The 19,247-nt window shown below is 40.4% G+C and overlaps 1 protein-coding gene across 1 annotated transcript in view; it reads left to right on the plus strand.

Moving 5' to 3' along the window:
* unc13c (unc-13 homolog C (C. elegans)) overlaps window positions 1-19,247 on the plus strand; it is a 122,895-nt gene that overhangs the window by 9,773 nt on the left and 93,875 nt on the right. Inside the window, exons 2-5 of the mRNA XM_080489634.1 lie at window positions 635-4,925; window positions 16,052-16,074; window positions 16,809-16,855; window positions 19,163-19,241. Of these exons, the coding sequence (XP_080345760.1) occupies window positions 833-4,925; window positions 16,052-16,074; window positions 16,809-16,855; window positions 19,163-19,241 (4,242 nt within the window). The 5' untranslated portion in view covers window positions 635-832. The remainder of the gene's footprint in view (window positions 1-634; window positions 4,926-16,051; window positions 16,075-16,808; window positions 16,856-19,162; window positions 19,242-19,247) is intronic.

Here is a 19,247-nt window from a genome sequence, read left to right on the forward strand (position 1 = left end):
AGCTATATCATCCTAAATATAATCGATTTCTCAAAAGAACAAATGCACATTTGCTTGTTCTGGGTTTTTTTTATTGTCATGTGTTGAGCAAAAATAGTCAAGTTACTGTAATAAGATCAGTCACTACAATAACATTTTCCTTTTTTCATTAGGCCAGGTACTTAACATTCATGTAGTCATGATTGCTGTATGAATACTCTACAGTATCGTAATTACGTTTGGTGATGCACATGTTCATAGCTAAGACTACTGTAGTACTGAGGTAATTATAATAATTGGCTAAATAGATAGATACATCAATGCAGTGGGTCTATTGGTCTTGACTGACAGGCACGCACACATGCACACATGTGATCATACATTTTGTCATGTTCCTCTTATCTAATGTCTCTTTCTTTTCCATGAAATTATTGTCTGTGTGGGATGAGTGATTTGGGGGATCTAACTTTTTTTTAAAGACAGTTTCCAATAATGCTTAAAATTAAATAACCAGTTCAATCCAGTGAATGACAGACTTGGACCTAATCTGAGATTTACGTGTCTTGGTCAATGCAATGTAATAATTCATCTGCTGTGTTGTAGAAAAATGCACAACACAATTTTGAAGGAATTTCTCTTTTTTTCTGTTTTGCAGAGAGATGTTCTTTTTCCGGAAGAAGACCACTGGATTCAAGAGTATTTGTGAATCTCTACGCGGACTGTGGTTTTAGAGCTTGTGAGCTGAACTCGCACTGTCAAGCACAGGTTGATTGTGCTTGGCTCAGTGACGCTGCATTTCCAGCCAACTTCTCCTTTCACTTGATGATAAAAACTGTTCACTGGATTGCCATCCATGGTTTCTGCCCTAATCAAGACTATATCTTCCTACTTTGAAAAGATTTGCAAAGGAATGTTTACAAAGAAATTGGCAAACCCAATAAAGAAGAAAGAGAGAAGCGAAAATAAAGAGCCCAAATTGACCACTGATTTGCAAGCACAGAATCTAACTATTTCCACCACACTGAAGACAACAGTGAAAAAGATTTCCAAATGCTCTTCGGCACGTAACATATCGCTTGAAGAAGACGACGGAAAGAACGACTGCTCATCCCTGTCGCCCACTTTCAGTTATCGTGTAGCTATAGCCAATGGACTTCCGAAAACCTCTCCGTTTTTAAATAATAATGAAAGTATCTTTCCCGAGGTTCTTTCAATTGACAGCAGTTACTCTGACTCTTTGAGTGAGACCAAACCTGTGCGAAGACTGGATGAGCATAAATCACACACTATGCCAGTAAGACGAAATAGGAAGAGCCTCATCAGTTTGGCTCCCTCCGATGGCAGCTCTGAGGGTGAACGAGTGGAACGCTCCAGTCTACACACACTGAGGCTTGGTGCTCTACGCAAGCTAAGAAAATGGAAAAAGAGTCAGGAATGTGTCTCCTCAGACTCGGAGGTGAGCAACTGGAGAAAAACTCTGGGCATCAGGAGCAAATCCTTGGACCGTGCTGGACGGCAGCAAAAAAGCTCGACTCTGGAGCCTGGCTCCTCCTCCACAGGTTGCATCAGTCAAACCCAGGATGTAATGGAAATGATTTTTAAGGAGCTTCAGGGTATCAGCCAGATAGAGACAGAACTGTCTGAGCTTCGTGGCCACGTAAATGCCCTGAAAAGCTCCATTGATGAGATTTCTAGCAGTGTAGAAGTAGTTCAGAGTGAGATTGAACAACTTCGCTCAGGTTTTGTCCAGTCTAGAAGAGAAACACGAGATATTCATGATTACATCAAACAAATAAGCCACCAGGCTAATAATTCAACCTTGCGTTTCCTAAACGTTCCTGAAGAAAAGTTGGAGAAAACCGAGAGTGTAATATATAAAATCTTGAAAGAGAAAATGGGTCTTGCCGATGCCCATAAAAACATTAAAATTGAGCTTGCTCACAGGCTGGGGCAACAAAGAGAATGTTCTAATGCAAAACCCCGGCCTATCATTGTTATTTTTGCAACACCTCAAGATAGAGACGTAGTTCTGAAAAAATGCTATAAACTTAAAGGAACAGGCATTACGGTTTCTACTGATAGTTTAACTCATGATGGAAAAGAGAGAAAAGACAAAGCAATGTCGTCCTCACAAACCTATGAAAGCATGGATATAAAGGTCTCAGGAAAAGACAAGGTAGTAGAAAGCGATGACTGGGATTCTATGGACAGTGATAAAGAACTGGAGGAATTAAGCAGAAATAAATATGCAATGGTGATTTCCAAGCCAGTTCACAAGAGCAAATCAGAGAAAAGACGGTCCCATGACCATAGTCGGTCAGGAGATGATGCAGGCTACTCAGGCACAGTTCACTATGCTGATGACACTTACTATGACCCAGACAAACATGCAAAGGCTTACTACTCTGATTTGACCCCTGGTTGGCTTTCCCAGAGTGACTATTCCACCCCTAAACTCAGTCGTTCAGAGTCTGACTGCTCCAAACTTTGCCAGTCATACTCAGAAGACTTTTCAGAGAGTCAATATTTTACACGGGCAAATGGCTGCTCCCTGCTCTCTTCCTCAGATCAGGAACTTTGGCAAAGAAAACAAGAAGACATGGCCTCTTCCTGGTATGCTAGCCCCAGTCATCCTCTTGGCCATGGGAATCATAATGAGGTTGAGACTACAGAGACTATTGACAGTGGGGTTAGCAATGGGCTTGTGTGCATGTCAGGGGACAGAAGTCACTACAGTGGCTCCCAGCTTTCTCTACAAGGTGATTTATCCCCCTGGAAAGACTGGCATCATCTGGAACAAGGTGCTGATTCTGGTTTGGAAGCCTCCATAGAAGTTAGCAGTCCCTTTGACCCTTCAACCATCCCAGGTTTTCCTGAAAACATCACTAAATGTCAGGAAGTTGATTTGCAGTTTGAAGGTGATGAGGAATTCATGATGCTTGACAGAGAAACTTCTCTACCGCCTATTACCACCCACATTATTGCTCCTATTACAGAACGAGATTCTGTCATCAAGACACCGACCAGGCACTCCAAAGAGGGGTCTAAGGCTATCACAAAAGAAAGCACGAAAGCATCATCTAAAGACACCCCTAAGACTACATCTAAGGTGACACACAAACAAACTAAAATATCTCAGAAAGAAGAGACTACTAAAATATCACAAAAGGAGACTCCCAAGGTATCTTCTAAAGTTCCACCTAAAGTGACCTCTAAAGCAGCTCCTAAAGAGCAAACAAAAGAGACATCAAAACAATCGGTTAAAGACAACTCTCACGTCCTGCATAAAGATAGTCCTAAACTTACATCTAAAGACTGCCAAAAGCCCACAGTCAAAGAAGTATCTAAAGTGACATCTAAGGCAGGTTCCAGTGAAACTGTGAAAACTTCCTCTAAAATAACCCCAAAAGACAGCCCAATAATAACTCCCAAAGATAGTCCCAAAGAATCACCTAAAGAGAGCCCTAAAGTAACTCCAATTGACACCCCAGTCTTGACCCCAGTCTTGACCCCAGCTTTGACTCCAGTCTCCACTCCTAAAGAGTCTCCTAAAGAATCTCCCAAAGAATCTCCTAAAGCTGTTGTTAAAGAACCGCCCCAGATTGCTCCTAAAGAAATTCCTAAAGTAGCTGCTAAAGAGGTTACCAAAGAAGTGCCAAAAGTACTCCCAAAAGAGGCTCCAAACGAAATACCTAAAGTAACATCTAAAGAGACCAATAAAATCCCCTTGAAAGAAGTTGCCACAGTTCCACCTAAAGAATCTGTCAAGGTAGCCCCTAAAGAGATCCCCGTAGTGACCCCTAAAGAGACCCCTAAAACAGCTCCAGCAGAAGCCCCTAAAGTAGCTCCAAAAGTAGCCTCGAAGGATTTATCTAAGGATACCCCAAAAGTGGTTCCAAAAGAAAAATTCCCTGAACTCGATGTCAACCATAGCTTTCACCAGGCTCAGAGTAAGACTTCAAGCATGTATCGTAGTCAGAGTGAGATCCGAACAGAAAAAGTTGAGGAGGTTCCAAAGTCTTGGAGCAGTAGACTCAGCATAGATCTCAGTGAAAAATCTTTTGGCTTTGGTTTTGGCTCTACGCTGCAGAGAGCAAAGTCAGCTCTGGAGGTTGTTTGGAAGACAGGGTCTCAGCCGACTCCCGCTCCTCCTGAAGAGCCAACAAATTCCTCATCATCATTCATGGGGCGCTTCCGCACCCTGTCCACTTCTGGAAATAACTCCAGTACTACAGTAGACTCAGATGTCAGCACAGAGCCTGTCTTCGTCAAGGCTGAGGAAGAGAAAGCAGCTGCAGAAGCTGGGGAACAAGAAGATGGTGAGACACATTATGTTGAAGTGATGGAGCAGGTATTAGCTAACTTAGAGAATAGAACTAATACTAGTGAAACAGAGGAAGCAGATGAGGTTTTTCAAGAGTGTGAAACTTCTCAGGACTATGACGTGTCTGATGACATTGAGGGCTCTCAAGACAATGATGCCCAGGAGGATTTTGAGGCTTCTCAAGATTTTGAAGTCCCAGACGACTATGATGCCACTAAAGAGGCACAGGTTCTAGAGTATGATTGCAATTTGGATGAGCCGTACAATGAAGAGTACAATGAGGATTATGACATCCATCTTGCTGAGGACACTGCTGAATACGATGCAATGGTGGAGTATGTCGACGTAGAGGAACCTGATGAGACCGAGGACAATGATGTGACAGAAGAGATGGAAGAAGGCGACGAAGAGATCTTGGAGGTTGAGGAGATAACAGAAGAGGTTGCCAAGGTGTCTGAGCACGTGGAACAGCAGCATGAGAATGAAAACAAAATTGTTCCAGAGGAGGAAAAGCCCGTGGAGGCACCACCTAAGAAGCGCATTCGACCCACATTCAAAGAGGCAGCACTGAGGGCCTACAGGAAGCAGATGGCTGAACTGGAGCAGCAGATCCTGGCAGGGGGTATGACTTGTCTTTACTTCACTCTTTGTTACCTACGCAACAATTTTGTACAGTTTTAAATAGTTTTGGCATATTTTTCAATACTCTATAAATTGCAAACAGTTAAAGCTACTCATCAGATCCAAACACTCAGACCTTATTATCTCTATCAGATTTCTCACGAAGTATCAGTTATACATTTCACAACAGAGCATAAAAAAAAAATTGCTGCATAATGCTTGATTTCCGATGGATTAACAAACATTGTCAAGTATTGCATTGGTAGTGAGGGTCAATAGTGGTTTCTTTTGCCTTCTATTGTAATTTCTACTGTGATTTCTGCTGTCATTTCGAGTGCTGTTTCTACCGGGCATTGACACAAAGGAATACTGCTCATTGTAACCATGAACAGTTGAGAAGGAAGGTAAAAGTAAACAAAAAGCATCAAAAGAGTACACAAGTACATGTACTAGTACATATCTGTTAAAACTTAATATGCATGTTTCAAAACACACAAAACAAGTTTCTTGATTCTAAACATCCTGTCAGAAGTTTTTTGATGTACAAACCTGTTTTTATTTTGGATGGTGGAGAAAAGCCCAGGACTTGACATTTCATGGTTGTGTATTTATGGATTTGTTGGAACCTTAGACTTTGATCTATCTGAAGGACATCTTTGAAATGCTCATTTGTTTCAAGTGGAAAGACTGAACAGAGGGGATCTCTCTGAGGGTGGATGGTAGTGCTACAGACTTCGTATTTGTATTCTCTTAGCACACTACTGGATTCTCTTGCAGCAGACTGTGGCTCAAGGGATAAGGCTGTCAAACATTTATTTTTCAATTTTTTTTGAGAAGGTTTGTCATTTACCATCAAACTTTGATAGATCCTAAAAGATACAGAAAAGCTGACCTTCAAAAGTAATGTCTGTTTTTCTAAATGAAAAAAAACCCAACTAAAACAAAACATGACTGTACTGTTTTACTGAGTGGGGATGTGTTGGCAGACTTGCTTTAATAGCATCTATAAACATAAAGACTCCAATGACTTACTGCTGAGAGTGCTTTGCTCATGTTTGCAGGGCTCAACGTTAACACCCACCAACCTGCTAAATGCGAGTGGGAAATGGTCTTGGCGTCCAACTCAGCTAATGTTACTAGCCACAATAGTGGGTGGCTATTTCCTCTGCACTGGCTGTCTTTTTGTAGTCTTTTACACAGTAAGAACCTGTCCAACCTTCCCACAATGCACCAGGAACTACGAGTCTGATGCGCACAAGCTGCACATATGATTGCTTATCTGTCTAGTCAACATCTAATTTTAGGCACATGCCCTGATTAGAAATTTTAACCGATTTCCTATTAGTGGAAAAACCAATCCAGAAATTAAATGACAGTCCATGGTGTTCTGCTATTAGGAAGATGGGGGAGTTGTGGAACCACTGCATCCATGTGGACAACACGACTGGCAACACTCTATAAATGGGTCAGAATTGTTATGTTTTTGAAGTTGCACAATTCACTTGTGGCATCTTACTGTGAAACTTGAATGCTTTGTAAATAGTTGTACATAATAGTTTGTAGTTGTACAAAAAGACCTCAGACACTGGATATGTGAATATAAATTAATAAAACGTCACTGAGCATGTTTGTCATTTAGGGTTCTAGTTCCCATTATTACATTAAAATAGTTGTAAATACTGTTTTGCTGTTAAATTGTAACCCCACAATAAACTTCAATCAGAAAATAACGTAAGTTAGTGTTGAATCATCCATGTTAACTAAGATCATTTCCATCAACTCTAATCAGAATCGGTTTGCCGTGCCAGATTAAACTCTACAAAATCAAACATGTGGATCATATAATCATCTGTAGTGACACACAGAATGGAGCAGCACACCTCACTGCTTTGCTACAATGCTGGACTTGAATTAAAATCCTGTATAACTGATGGGCCAAGGCTTACCCAAAAGAAGGATTGATTTATGGATGAAATGCAGGGGAAAAAAAGACACCAGGGAGTTGCCATGCATACTAAAATCGGAAATCTCTTGACCTACATATGTGGCTGTAACTATGGTGCTCACGGTGATGTAAGTTACCCCAGGAAAATCACAGCATAACGTGGCACTCAGGAAGTGACGTATAGTAGATGCAGAAATGTTTTCAGTGCATTAAGTTACCAATCTAAGAATAAAATCACCAATACTGCCTAAGTACAAATTGTCTTTCCTGTTTATTTGTAATTACAATTGATCATGCTTCCTATGCTTCTTAGAAAAACTGAATTAATCAGACAAATGACATGTAGAATTGGCAGTACACAATATACAGTTATTCAGAAACAAATGTCCTTCATATACTGACGTGATATAATGCATGAGGGAGCACTGTTAATAGATATTTACAGCTAATGGTGAACTGGGATATTCAGTATAGCAGCAGAACATCGAATGCTATTCAGATGTTCAATTGCATTAAAGTTATCTATATCATTTAACTTCATTATTTAGGAATTTGCTTGTCTGTGCTGACATAAAACCACCATTTGATTATTGCCAAACAGCTAAAGCTTTTCTGGACTACATTTCTTCACTTCGGTTTTTTTCTACTTTGTTCAGTTTTACTCCTTGAATCTTGTGCATTTATTTATACAGTTCTATTCTGTGTGCAACCACGGTGGACAAAACCAGATAGAGGTCTTTAGTGTTACGATAGCGATAACTTCATTTGAGATGGCTATGAGGCTGAAAACCCTCACACATATGAGATCTCTCATCCAATCACATTCTTTGGTCATATTTAGCTCTTTTACATTTAATTTGATCAATAAAGTGAAAACGTTTCATACCCAAACAAAACCTCAGTGACTGTACAGTCGTAGTCAGTCTTCAGAAGAAGTTGATTATAGTGACTGACTCACTGTCGGACTGAAGTCGCTCATCGCTGAATCACACACATGTGAGGTGTAATCCATCAGCCTCAGTTTTCAGTGTTTGTCTGTTTTCACACCTTTTATAATCACTCTGGTCTTATTGTGCAGTGATGCTGAATAGTTGATAATGTTATGTTTCCAGACTTTGTGATCATTGTTAAAGTGTTTGAGTTGAGTGTTAATTTTCTCAGTCAACGGTGCAAATTCATTTAGGAACATTGTTGAACACTTTGTGACAAGGAGAAGACATGAGAGGAAGGAGCGACTAATGAAACGCTGAATTACTGTTAGTTTGTTCTATGGTCTATTAGAAACATAAACAGATCTCTGACAGTGTGTGCCTTTGATAGATTGATTTCTTTGTTGTAACAATCCTTGGCACTCAACCATATATCATTGGAAAGCCTGATTATTTTCTTGATTATTTTTTGTTAGGAAATGTGGGATTAACATCAGAGTGGAGTTAGAAAAAGACAAAAGAGCCAAATATTCTCTCATCCAATCCTCTCCAATCTGCTAATGCTAAACAACTTCTCTTTGCAAGTGAGTTTTGTTTTGTGAAATGGATGATTGAAGTTTGCCGAAGCAAAACGCTTTCGCAATTTAATGATTTACTCATTTTAAGAAACAGAAGCCTTAATAGTGTGTGGATGAGCCACACAGAGCGACACTGGCCTGGCCCTTTCTCCTCCTGGTGGCCATCAGCCTGCTCACACTCTGCTGTGGGAAGGCATCAGCTTTTGTCACAGTCAGCACACGTGTTAGTGTTGGTCACTGTCACTAACAGCTCACCCGAGCTCATCCCACAAGTGTTCAATGTGTCGGAGGTCAGGACTACTGGTAACTCATCCCATCCTCTCCAATCCAACATTTGGGGTGTAGTCTCTGACAGAGTTTGCTTTGTGGATAAAGGATAGAGTTTAATCCCAGACTGTGGAGAAATGAGATTGCCAGTGGTTGCAGAACTTCATATCTGTATCTTTTTTACAGTGAGAGGTGCCAGTTAGACCTCTATTGTTAGTGCCTGGGGCCACCAGAAGCTTAAAACAAGAATCAAGAATTTTTCATTGGAACAAACGACATAGTCAGCTCTACTGCTCATCTTTTATTGCCTGGAATCATTGTTATAGCAAAGAAATAATCCACCAATCCCTGATCTCACTACGTTTTCTGTGTAGTCCATTTCAACTCTCCTGAGATAAAGCCAAAACATTTAAATCGCTCCCCTGCGTGTGTTTGCTGTGTATTTAATAACCCCCACCCCCAATGAGTCAGCAAATGAAATATTACTGAATTAAAAGAATAAACCAACCACTTAAGATTTAAAAAATTTTATTACATTTTTTACCAAGAGAGTTTTCTTACATTGAGACTTCGATTATACTGATATTTGTTAAAGTGTTAATATCTCTGATACATTTTGTCGGAAGTATAGTTGATGCTATAAAAAGTGGGTGTTAAATAATGACTGACAGCTGCTCTAAGTGAAGTAGACATCATGACTGAATCAATCGGGTGTCTGGGAAATGGACACCACTTCCTGAATACTGAGGCTCTAGTTTTAGATGTTATACCAGTGAGTCTGCAGCCTCCACGATCACACTGCGAGTTTATAATATCGCTGCCTTTGTTGCTTTGTGTGTTAAGGTACATTTTCACAGTTATAGGTTCTGTGAGTACACCTGCAGTCTTTGTCTCGCGCGAGAAACCATAAGGTGTGTTGACGTTTCCCTGCTCTGTTAGCATTCAGAATGTCGCTGAAAGGTTTTGTTGAACATGTCATGAGAAATTCCGTTACTCCCGATCATTTTCAGTGGCCCCGTCTTGCTTTACCTATAATTATCTAACATCCTACTGTTTTACTGCCTCAGAAAAATCCATGGGAATGCACTGAAGTTGCACACATTCGTGCCAGGAAGTCCAAACTGCGTATAGTTCATTTTACTACCGATGGAGAAACAACCACAGATGCACGCGGACCCTATAACCTCCCTCATTAGCTTCATGCCTCCATGTCTTGTTGCTGATGTGTGCTCATCATGCTCGTGCTCTGAAGCGTGCTGGCCGTTGTGTGTAGGAACAGTGTAGGGAGCCTCAGCAGTACTGCCACTCCTGCCAGGCCCGTCTTCAACTGGCTACAGCAGCGTCTGTATTCAGATGCTAATTCACACTCCCAAGGGCATTCTGTAACCAGGTCAGCCTTGCTTGGAATATTTATAGAGGTCTGCTGCTCGTGAAGTTTGCCGATTGCTCCTGGGGGAACCAAAGAGGTAGACCCTCTTTATGCTTAGTGCACCATTTTTCGCGAAAGTGGGGATATGAAAAATGCAGATTGCAGGAAATGAAGAGTCTCTATAGTTGTTTTAGGTGATACCATCTTACTGATTTAGTTTCGTTGTTGAGGGCAGTGGAAAGGGAAAGCCTCCTCGACAACATTTACATGCTATTGCAACTTTTATTAGCTCCGGCTTTCAGAGTAAGCATTTCTAAAATTATAAATTCATGAATACTGTTGATTAACATCCGGATTAAATCTTCTCCTTGTACGCGGAACAGCATATATTTAACTGAAGAAATGTTTTTTTGGGGGGAATAAATGACAGGACAACAACCTCTGTCACCCCATCGTTGTATTCTTGGTTCATGCCCTCGGAGTCTCTATTTTTGCCCTGAAATATTGAAGTAAATAAACCCTCTGACATCAGCCTGCCACAGCCTCCAACACTTAGTCATAGTTGGGGGAAAAAAGATGAGCTAAGGGGAACAGTCAGTGCGGATATTGCACACATACTGTAGTTGATGTGTTTTCTTCCATAGTGGGAAATGCTGTGGTCATGTGCAATTACCTGAGTCATCGTAGGGGCAAGTAGCCTTCGAGCTGGCTCCATGAGCAGCCCGGACATTCATATTCCTCTGGACTCTCCTACAACACATATTTGTTAATCCTCTCATGTTTTATGTTCAACATTTGGTTCCCGTGAAGTAATTCATGAATATTTTCAAGATGCAGGCTGCTGATAAAATGAAATGTTTTTGTACGGCCACCATCTGTGTATTTCCTCGCAGGTCAAGCTGATTATTGTATATCACAAATTAAATATCCAGACTGTGCTGCCATCAAGAATGTCTCAAGCTGCAGAGATTATGCAATTGTACAAAAACATTATGCCAAAAAACAGCTTTGAAAGAAGTGAAAGCAATCAGAATCTATCATAGAAAAACACCATTATGGCATGCCATACAATTTTTGCAATATACTATAAAAAGGTTTCTGTTGATTCAGATGACTTACTAAACAGCATATTGCAAATAAACACTATCAGTCAATCAGATTAGGCTTTACAGTACAATCAATACAGTAGTAACAGAGAGACTATTAAAGTTCAGGGAAAAGCAAGTAGATTAAAACCACCTTTGAGGAAGTAACTTAACTTGACAGAATATCAAAATGAGAAAAAGATTAAATTAGTGTAAAAAAAAAAAGTATATGTTAAGTTCAAAGACAAAAGGAAATAACAATTGATAATAAAAACAATGTAAAACAGGTAAACGTGACTTTGAAACACAAAATATGTCGATAAATTATTACTATGACTAAGGTTGTGTGGAACGTAACTAAAAATGACGGGCTAGATATACGGCATAAATATATGATTACAATAGCAATGGAAAACTACAAATAAAAAGAGGGTCATATTTTGTTTTCAATTTCTTTTTGGATTTTTATTTGTATAGTCACAACACATTTAAGCTGGAGAGTTTTTACCAGGTGTGCTTGTTCGCAGGACCTCAGCCTCTCACATGTTCCTGCCAAAACTACAGCTTAGGAGAAACTTCTATTGCTGCGACATATACTGCAGAATTGATATGCCACTGTTACGTTGTGAAATAAGAATATTATTTTGTCCTTCAATTTGACTTCTGGCATTTCTATGCAACCAAACTCCAGTTTCGTGGATTTTGTTTGTCGTTGGACATCTTGCCTCCATCGTCAGAATCTACATGCACTGCTGCACACTGAGAGGAAAGGAGTGAACAAAGTCCTGCCTGGGTGCAGGTGTTCTCTTTAGAAGTGGAAAACAGCAGTAAAGAAAGATGTCTGGTACCTTGTTTGTCATCGTTTCTCTTACCAAGGTGACTCCCTTGGTTATAGAAAAATAATTTTTGCATTATAGTTCATTAGAACATTACGAGTTGAGAAACAGTTGACACATCCTATCAAGGTGTTCCTACTCTAGCTTTTCCTGAGTAAGAAAAACAGGTTTTCTGCTATATTGCATTTACAAGAACAGCATAACTTATATGCATAGGGAACATTGTAGGTGGAGGGAATATACATGTGACTCACTGAAACAGTTAAAAAGCATCTTTGAGGTCTTTCAAGGCTGTCATGACTTTTTGATCAGGATCCCAACTAGTGTGTATTTAAAATGTTTAATTATTTGAGCTCTGCAACACCTGACGCATCTTCAAATTTCCTGGGTCTAGATCAAATGTAACGCAGCATGCATTTAGTCAAAGAAGTCTTAGAATTGGGAACTCAGACTGCCCGTCTACTCTAAAATATCCACTCTCAGCTGCAGGCTGCTCAATGCTCTCACTGAACCCAGTGAACAATAATACTAGTTTCTAAGGTGGCTGCTATGTAAACCTGCCAGTTTTCTGTTGCTAACTGTCCACATAGTGAAAACAAAAGAGGAGCCATCGACATGTTTAATGGAGTTGGATTGTGCAATGAAAGGTTTTGAGCCTTGTTCTTCACAGCAGAAGTAATGGACCAAGTATTGCCCAATAATAGGAGGCCTTTTCATTGTTGACAGTTTTCTTGGAGCTAAAATGCAAGCATTAAATCCACATGCTTTAGGAAAAAAAAAAAACATAAAAAAAAAAAAAAAGATAATCTGGGCCACTTGGTGCTAAAACCTACACTGTAGTGAAATATGACAACTGGAAAAGTAATGCTGAGAGTAAAGTAAATGCATATTTAAGGATGGTCAATGTAATGGTTCAATTCCTTCAATTGAATTGAATATTTTGCTGTATCTGTTTCATAACTAACTGTAAGCATGGTGACATACATTCACACATAATTACAGAACTCCCTATTTTGTTCAGAGGTTTTTATTTATGTAGTGCCATATCACAACATGACTCATTTAATTTTTGACTCAGACATGTTTCAATAGTGAGGTGAAGGCAGAGCAATAAAACAGAGAGACTCTGCAATTCAAGAATTCCCTCCTGAGCGACAGTTGAGAGGAAAACCTCTCTTTCACTGGAAGAGGTCTTCCACAGAGCCAGACTCTGAGGTGGGCGGCCATCTGCTGCAGCACGACGAAAGGAGATACAGAAAAGACCAGCTCCAAGAAGCCACATATTGTGTTTAACTCCAGATATTGAGTTCATTTGTGCTGCTCGTATTTGACACCTGAGACTGAAAACTCTGTATTAAAATTGTTGTCGTGCTCTGACCCGTTGATCAGTTCCGAACTTTTACAAGCCAGTGACACCAATTGTAGGCAGCCTGATATCACTACGCCTTTTACTTAAAGCCCGATACCACATTGATGAACTGCAGATAGTTTAGAATATATCAGGAATAAAACATGGTATATTAGAGAAGCAATAACAAAATTGGCATCAGTATTATCTCGGTTATAATATCTTTTCTTTGTTGTTATGTGTGTGAAATGTATTCTACACCACAAACCTGGTTAAAGCTTTTAGGCTGTTCCTTTCAAGAGCACATTAAACAATCCCTTACATTTGGGATTTGTCCATTCACTTTTCTTCCTGTCTGATACTCATACATGAGCCCTGAGCTTCAAAGTGAGGAAAGAGGTTTTAAAAGACTGTCGCTGTGCTGAGCCCTGCTTTGTTATCTCAATTTCCCTCCGATGTCCTGGTGCCCTCTCACGCTCACACTGCCGTACTGTTATCATGGGATACTTTGTCACTGTGCTGAAAGCTGAAAGAAAATCTTGAAATGCAGCATCTCTGAAACTAGATATCACCTTGATGATATGATTTTTGCACTGGTGATGTTGTTGTATATGCTGGCCACACGTGTGCATACCAACATGAAAGGTTAATGGAGATCTCTATAGCGGTGTTACTAAAATATCGTACTTGATTGGAGTGACTGGTCTTTTCTGCAATAAGTCGTGGACTTGCTTTACTAATTGATAAAGAAGGTAACGACTTGGAAGAGGAATTTGGGTATTACTTCAAATTTCCTGCTTCAGTTAAGATGCGCTAATAATGAGCTCGTAGTTGTATTATGGTGTAGCTTGACACATTAGTGGAGCTGTGGACAACGTGTGGGTCAGTCGAATGATGGATTCACTCATTAAGTTCAGCTTGTATTACAGCAATTAGTTGGTAGTCAAACGATTGTATATTTGTGTTATTTTGGATTGTTTTGAATCAATCAGTTATGATTAAAGTACACTATTTCCAACAGCTCGAGCTCCCATGAGGAGATTTACATTCCAGCTGTAATAGTTAACTTGCCATTCCTACAATAATGATCAATAAACGTATGAGCAGCTGCTGTATTTCTGTCACTTCTGAAATCAAATACTAATATGTAGACAGCAGTAGGCAGCTGTTATAAAGATAAGGTGAAGTTTAATTTGTGCTCAGATTTTGTCACACACACGCTGAAGACAAAGCCAGCTCAGGCAAGCCAGGGAGATAGCAGCTCACCACGTTATGAATTTTATACTCTTTGTTGTTAAAAGCAGGGGTGTTCTTTCAGCCTTCTGGTCTAAAGAGCTTCAACCTGAGCGTGATGTGGCCAGTTGTTCAACACTTTGACCTCTGCACATGCACGAGCGTGCACAACATAGACACGACCTGCCAATTAATTCTAACTTTGTTCCACGGATTTGATAGCCCCTGTAAAATGAGGTCTGATAAAATAAGATGCTTAAGCTTTTCTCTTTGGTTTGGCTTTATCTTGTTCTGCAGCTGCAGATCAGTTGGCGCTTCTTGCACCTTGCACAGCGGTACTGAAATTGGCTTGCCTGGGAGCTGTCCATGGTACCAAATGAAGCTCAGCTCTTTGGGTGCAAATCGTAAGAACGTGTGCGCCGTTAGTTGTTACATCGTTATTTTTCTGCGTTTGAGCAGCACAGCATACTAGTAGTAATACTTTAGTTTAGTGGTATATCTGATGTTGTTCCTAGTTAACCCTTCTATACATTCAGTGGTGACTTAAGTGTGTTCAAGTACCAAACAAGTCACTTACATGTGAATAAACAGACATGCATTATGACAACAACAATCAAAAACTATAGTATTAAATAGGATTTTTGTCGACGAACTTACACAAAATACAGTAATAACAATATCCATGTTTTCTACTGTACACCGTTGACGAGAAAGCATTTAAAAACTAGTGGTACTATGAAGACCACTCATCATGAAAAGATACACTCTTGTGGTGAACACTAATGGCATTACAAAGCACTTTGGATAAAGGCATTCCCCTACTTCTGCGGACTGCGCTCTCAATCAATGCCAAGGTCTCAACTTATAGTAGCTTTAACAGTTATCAATTGCTATTTTACTTTTCAACAAGTGTTGATGTTCCATCTAGAAGATAAAACGCGACCAAGCAGACGTGGCGAAATCAAACCGGGATGTTACGTAACGGCGTTTTCTTCTGTGTTCGTGATGCGGTAACGGCACGTCAACAGCCAGCACTCTGTTGTATCATTATAATCAGGGTGGCAATTTGATCTTTCGCTTGTGAACAGCTGTTTTCTGTTTGTAACACATTAGATCATGATTATGCTGCTATTTATCACCCATGGATCAATAGCACAGTAATTGCACCGCTGCAGTATGGCTTATTTAAAGGGCTCGTGCTCTTGGAGTTCCTCTCTAAAACAGCAACATGATACCAGTGGGTTATGCTTACCTAATGTCCTGTGTCTCCACAGGAGCGTTATAAGTCAGGTGTTGTTGAGCTTTAAATGCATCTGTGTGCAAGGACGGATGTTCAGATTACAATCTCTTGTTGTGTTGTCTACATTTTGCTATATACAGAATTCCTCTGGTCATGAGCTACACATTCACTCTCTCTCCAGTTCAGTTTGCTAAACCATGATTGTGTCATGAGGTTGTATTAGATTTGTGCCCTCTTTCGATGTGTGTGAGGTGAATCTTTGTAACTCTTCACCCTTTTCTCATTCTCTCCTTCCAGATGCCAGTGCTTTGGATACTCAGGTTTTTAGTCACTGTTCATCATTGACCACTTGTGATCGCATGAGCATGTGTGTGCTGGTGTGGTATGCTTGAGAATCAAGTGTTTGTGTCTTACCTACCGGGGTGTAACTGTGTGTGTGAGTGTGTGTGTGAGTGTGTGAGTGAGTGAGTGTGTGAGTGAGTGAGTGAGTGAGTGAGTGAGTGAGTGAGTGAGTGAGTGAGTGAGTGAGTGAGTGAGTGAGTGAGTGTGTTAAATGGTGTGATAAACAAAAGTGATATGTGCAGGTATGAAAAGGGAATGCAGCATGTGCCTTAGAGCCATCTTGCCGTCACTCTGTGCTCGTTGTCCCATTTTTTTCCTTTAGGTTTTGCAGTAATGATTTGTGTTTCAAATGGGAGATTTGGTCTGTGAGGAGAGCGCGTTACACAACAGGCAAATCTGCCCCAAAGCACAGAGAGCAGCAAAACTCTCAGTCTTGAGCCCCCAAATTACATTGATGTGGAATAATTTGGTCTTTTGCCTGTGGTGTTTCCCTCCCCTCTCCCTGTGCTGTACTCCTCCTCTCCTATCATTTATCTTATCCCGAATTGACCTTCAGATGCACTGTATTTTCCCATGTACCTTTTGTTGCACTATAGTTTTCGACTGTACACCTTTTCTGTTTGATGTGGCTGTTGTTTGCTTTGTGTTTAGTTGGGTGTGTGTGCTTGCCCTCTATGTATTGTTTTACGTTGTGTGTCTCTTCTCTCCGCAGCCTCGCAGTCTTTTGGATCCAAAAGTGCTCGGCTTACAGTCTGGAGGGTGAGTGGTGGCTCGCTTCCTGATCCAGTTGGTTTCCCAATTAAACAAATCAGAGCTGCTGTGCTGTTTTCAGTTCTCATGCAGGGGCACATGTTGCTAAAATGTCAACAGCACACCGGCTCGCGAGCCGGACGCCCCAATTAACATATCAGAGGCGAGAGGAACATCCCAAATATTTCATGCCTTCACAGTATTCGTGGAATTTCTCTCTGAACCTCACATATCTGATGAAATGCTTGTTCTGAAAAATCCACACACGAAGCCAACTGTTGTTGTACACCATATGGGATGAAACGGCTAATAATCATCTTTAGCCTTCATTACCCCAGCACATGCCATGACTGTACAGCCATCTGCAGCATCCATCGCACATATACGGGGGGTCAGGGTCCTGGGGATAAGGCAAAGGCCTGTGCAGCTTGTCACATTGCGTATCTTTAGGGTCAAACCACTGATGTCGCTCAGAGGCCTGACAGAAAAGCTTGAGGAGCTTTATCTGTGTGGAGGCATTGGGGCCTTGATGTCATGTTGAGGTCATTAGAGAGGCTTTGAGTGACAGCTGAGGTGATGCCACTGAGAACCTCACGGGAAAAAGGAAGACTGGTGGGAAAGCAATGAGGGAACAGTTGGGTGCACACCAGGGAGTTAGAAAATAGAGAGAGCAAGAAAACCGGAGCCGAAGAGTTTAAGTGTTTTATCCGGGAAGCAGCTGATCTCGAAATGGATGTTTTTGAGGCTTGCAGTCACTTGTTTTATATATTTTTTTCTTTACAACTCATTGAATTACACATCTACTGTACCCTCGATGGCCATGATTTACAAAGATCCTGTGTGTGTGTGCAATGTGTTCTGTAGGTGATTAGTAGTAACACTGGACGTGATTTCACATGCAAGCAGGATTTTTAAAATGAGGATTATGTGTGCATTACGTACTGTTTACATGAGAACAGTCTGCTGTTTATTCGCTTACATTCACCATTGAGTGATTGGATGGTGCTAGTATCTAGAAGCACAAAATAAATTGTGATTGGATAAAACACGATGTTGCGTTGCAGCAAATAAATCTGTGTTTAGTAAAAAAAAAAAAAAAGAATGACAAGGCAACATGGGAGATTATTAGTCACAACGTCAAAAGTTTGAGTTACAGCACAGAAAATATTCTAAGTTTGCTTAGAAAACGAGTCTCCAAACAATAACAGAAACACTCCCACTGAAGGCTGAGCTGGTTCGCAGCTTCTTTTCACGTGTTTATTAGAGAAGCAATTACAAACATCGCAAACAGTTTCATATGTTATTAATGGAATTTCCCATTGTATATTACTCACTTAAACATAAACTTGCACAAACTCTGACATGTGTTTTGCGATATTTTCGAAATATGCTCGATATTCTACATTCTGAAGGAAAACTTGCTCAGTGGCTTGTGTGTTATTTTGAGCAATCCTCAGAGCATTAGTAGGTCAGCTTCCACACGTGCTGCCCGAAATATCATATTTGCAATTATTATGCAAAACTGTTTAGCAGCTTTTAAAGTCATTGGTGAGATTAGCTTGGATACGCCAAAGAGCACAGGAAGAGTACAGTAGGAATCTGGCGGTCAGGGGATGTGTTTTCCCAGCATGCCTTTTTTTTTTGTTTTGACAATATTTCATCATAATAAAGGAACATTATGTGTAAAACTGTTATTGTTAATATCATTATAATTATTATTCTAACTGTGATTAGCATACATATTAGTATGAGTGTTATTGGAACAGATTTAAATCTCAGTCGTAAAGATAAATGAGACAAAATAAGATTTGGAAACACCCTTTTCTTTTTTTTTTTTTTTTACAAAACCTCAAGTGTAACAGTTATAGATTAAGATTTACCAAATATTTTGCATTAACATCATTCAACCTCCACATGAAATGGTCACCTTTTCTTATTGTCTTATAATGTGAAAATCTTTAGGAAGTCCAGCAATAAACCAAAAATTACTACTTGGTGTGAGAGTTGAGGGGCTTGGGGCCACATTGTGGTTTAACCTCTTTTGGAAATTTATACCAACACTTGGCATCAGTGTAGTCAAACTCTGTGGGAACGGATTCAGCATTGGAAATGGGGAAGTGGGATGAGGGAATCCTCTGATTTCCAGTGTAGGTGGTCTCCACCGGGCGAGGTGAAGAGGACAGGTTATGAAGGAGGTGTGATCCATGGTGTTTGCCGGCTGCGTAAATCAAGACCCCCCTTTTCATCCCAGTAATGTCTCCCCTAGCATGGCATTATTATGATATTAATACACCTTAAATCTGTCTTCTTCTCCAGGGCTGGCAGTATTCTTTATGGTATTGACAGCATGCCAGATTTACGCCGCAAGAGGACAGTGCCTCTTGTCCGAGACCTGGTGAGT

Source organism: Lipophrys pholis (assembly GCF_963383615.2).
Source record: "Lipophrys pholis genome assembly, chromosome: 2".
Classification (NCBI taxonomy): Eukaryota; Metazoa; Chordata; class Actinopteri; order Blenniiformes; family Blenniidae; genus Lipophrys; species Lipophrys pholis.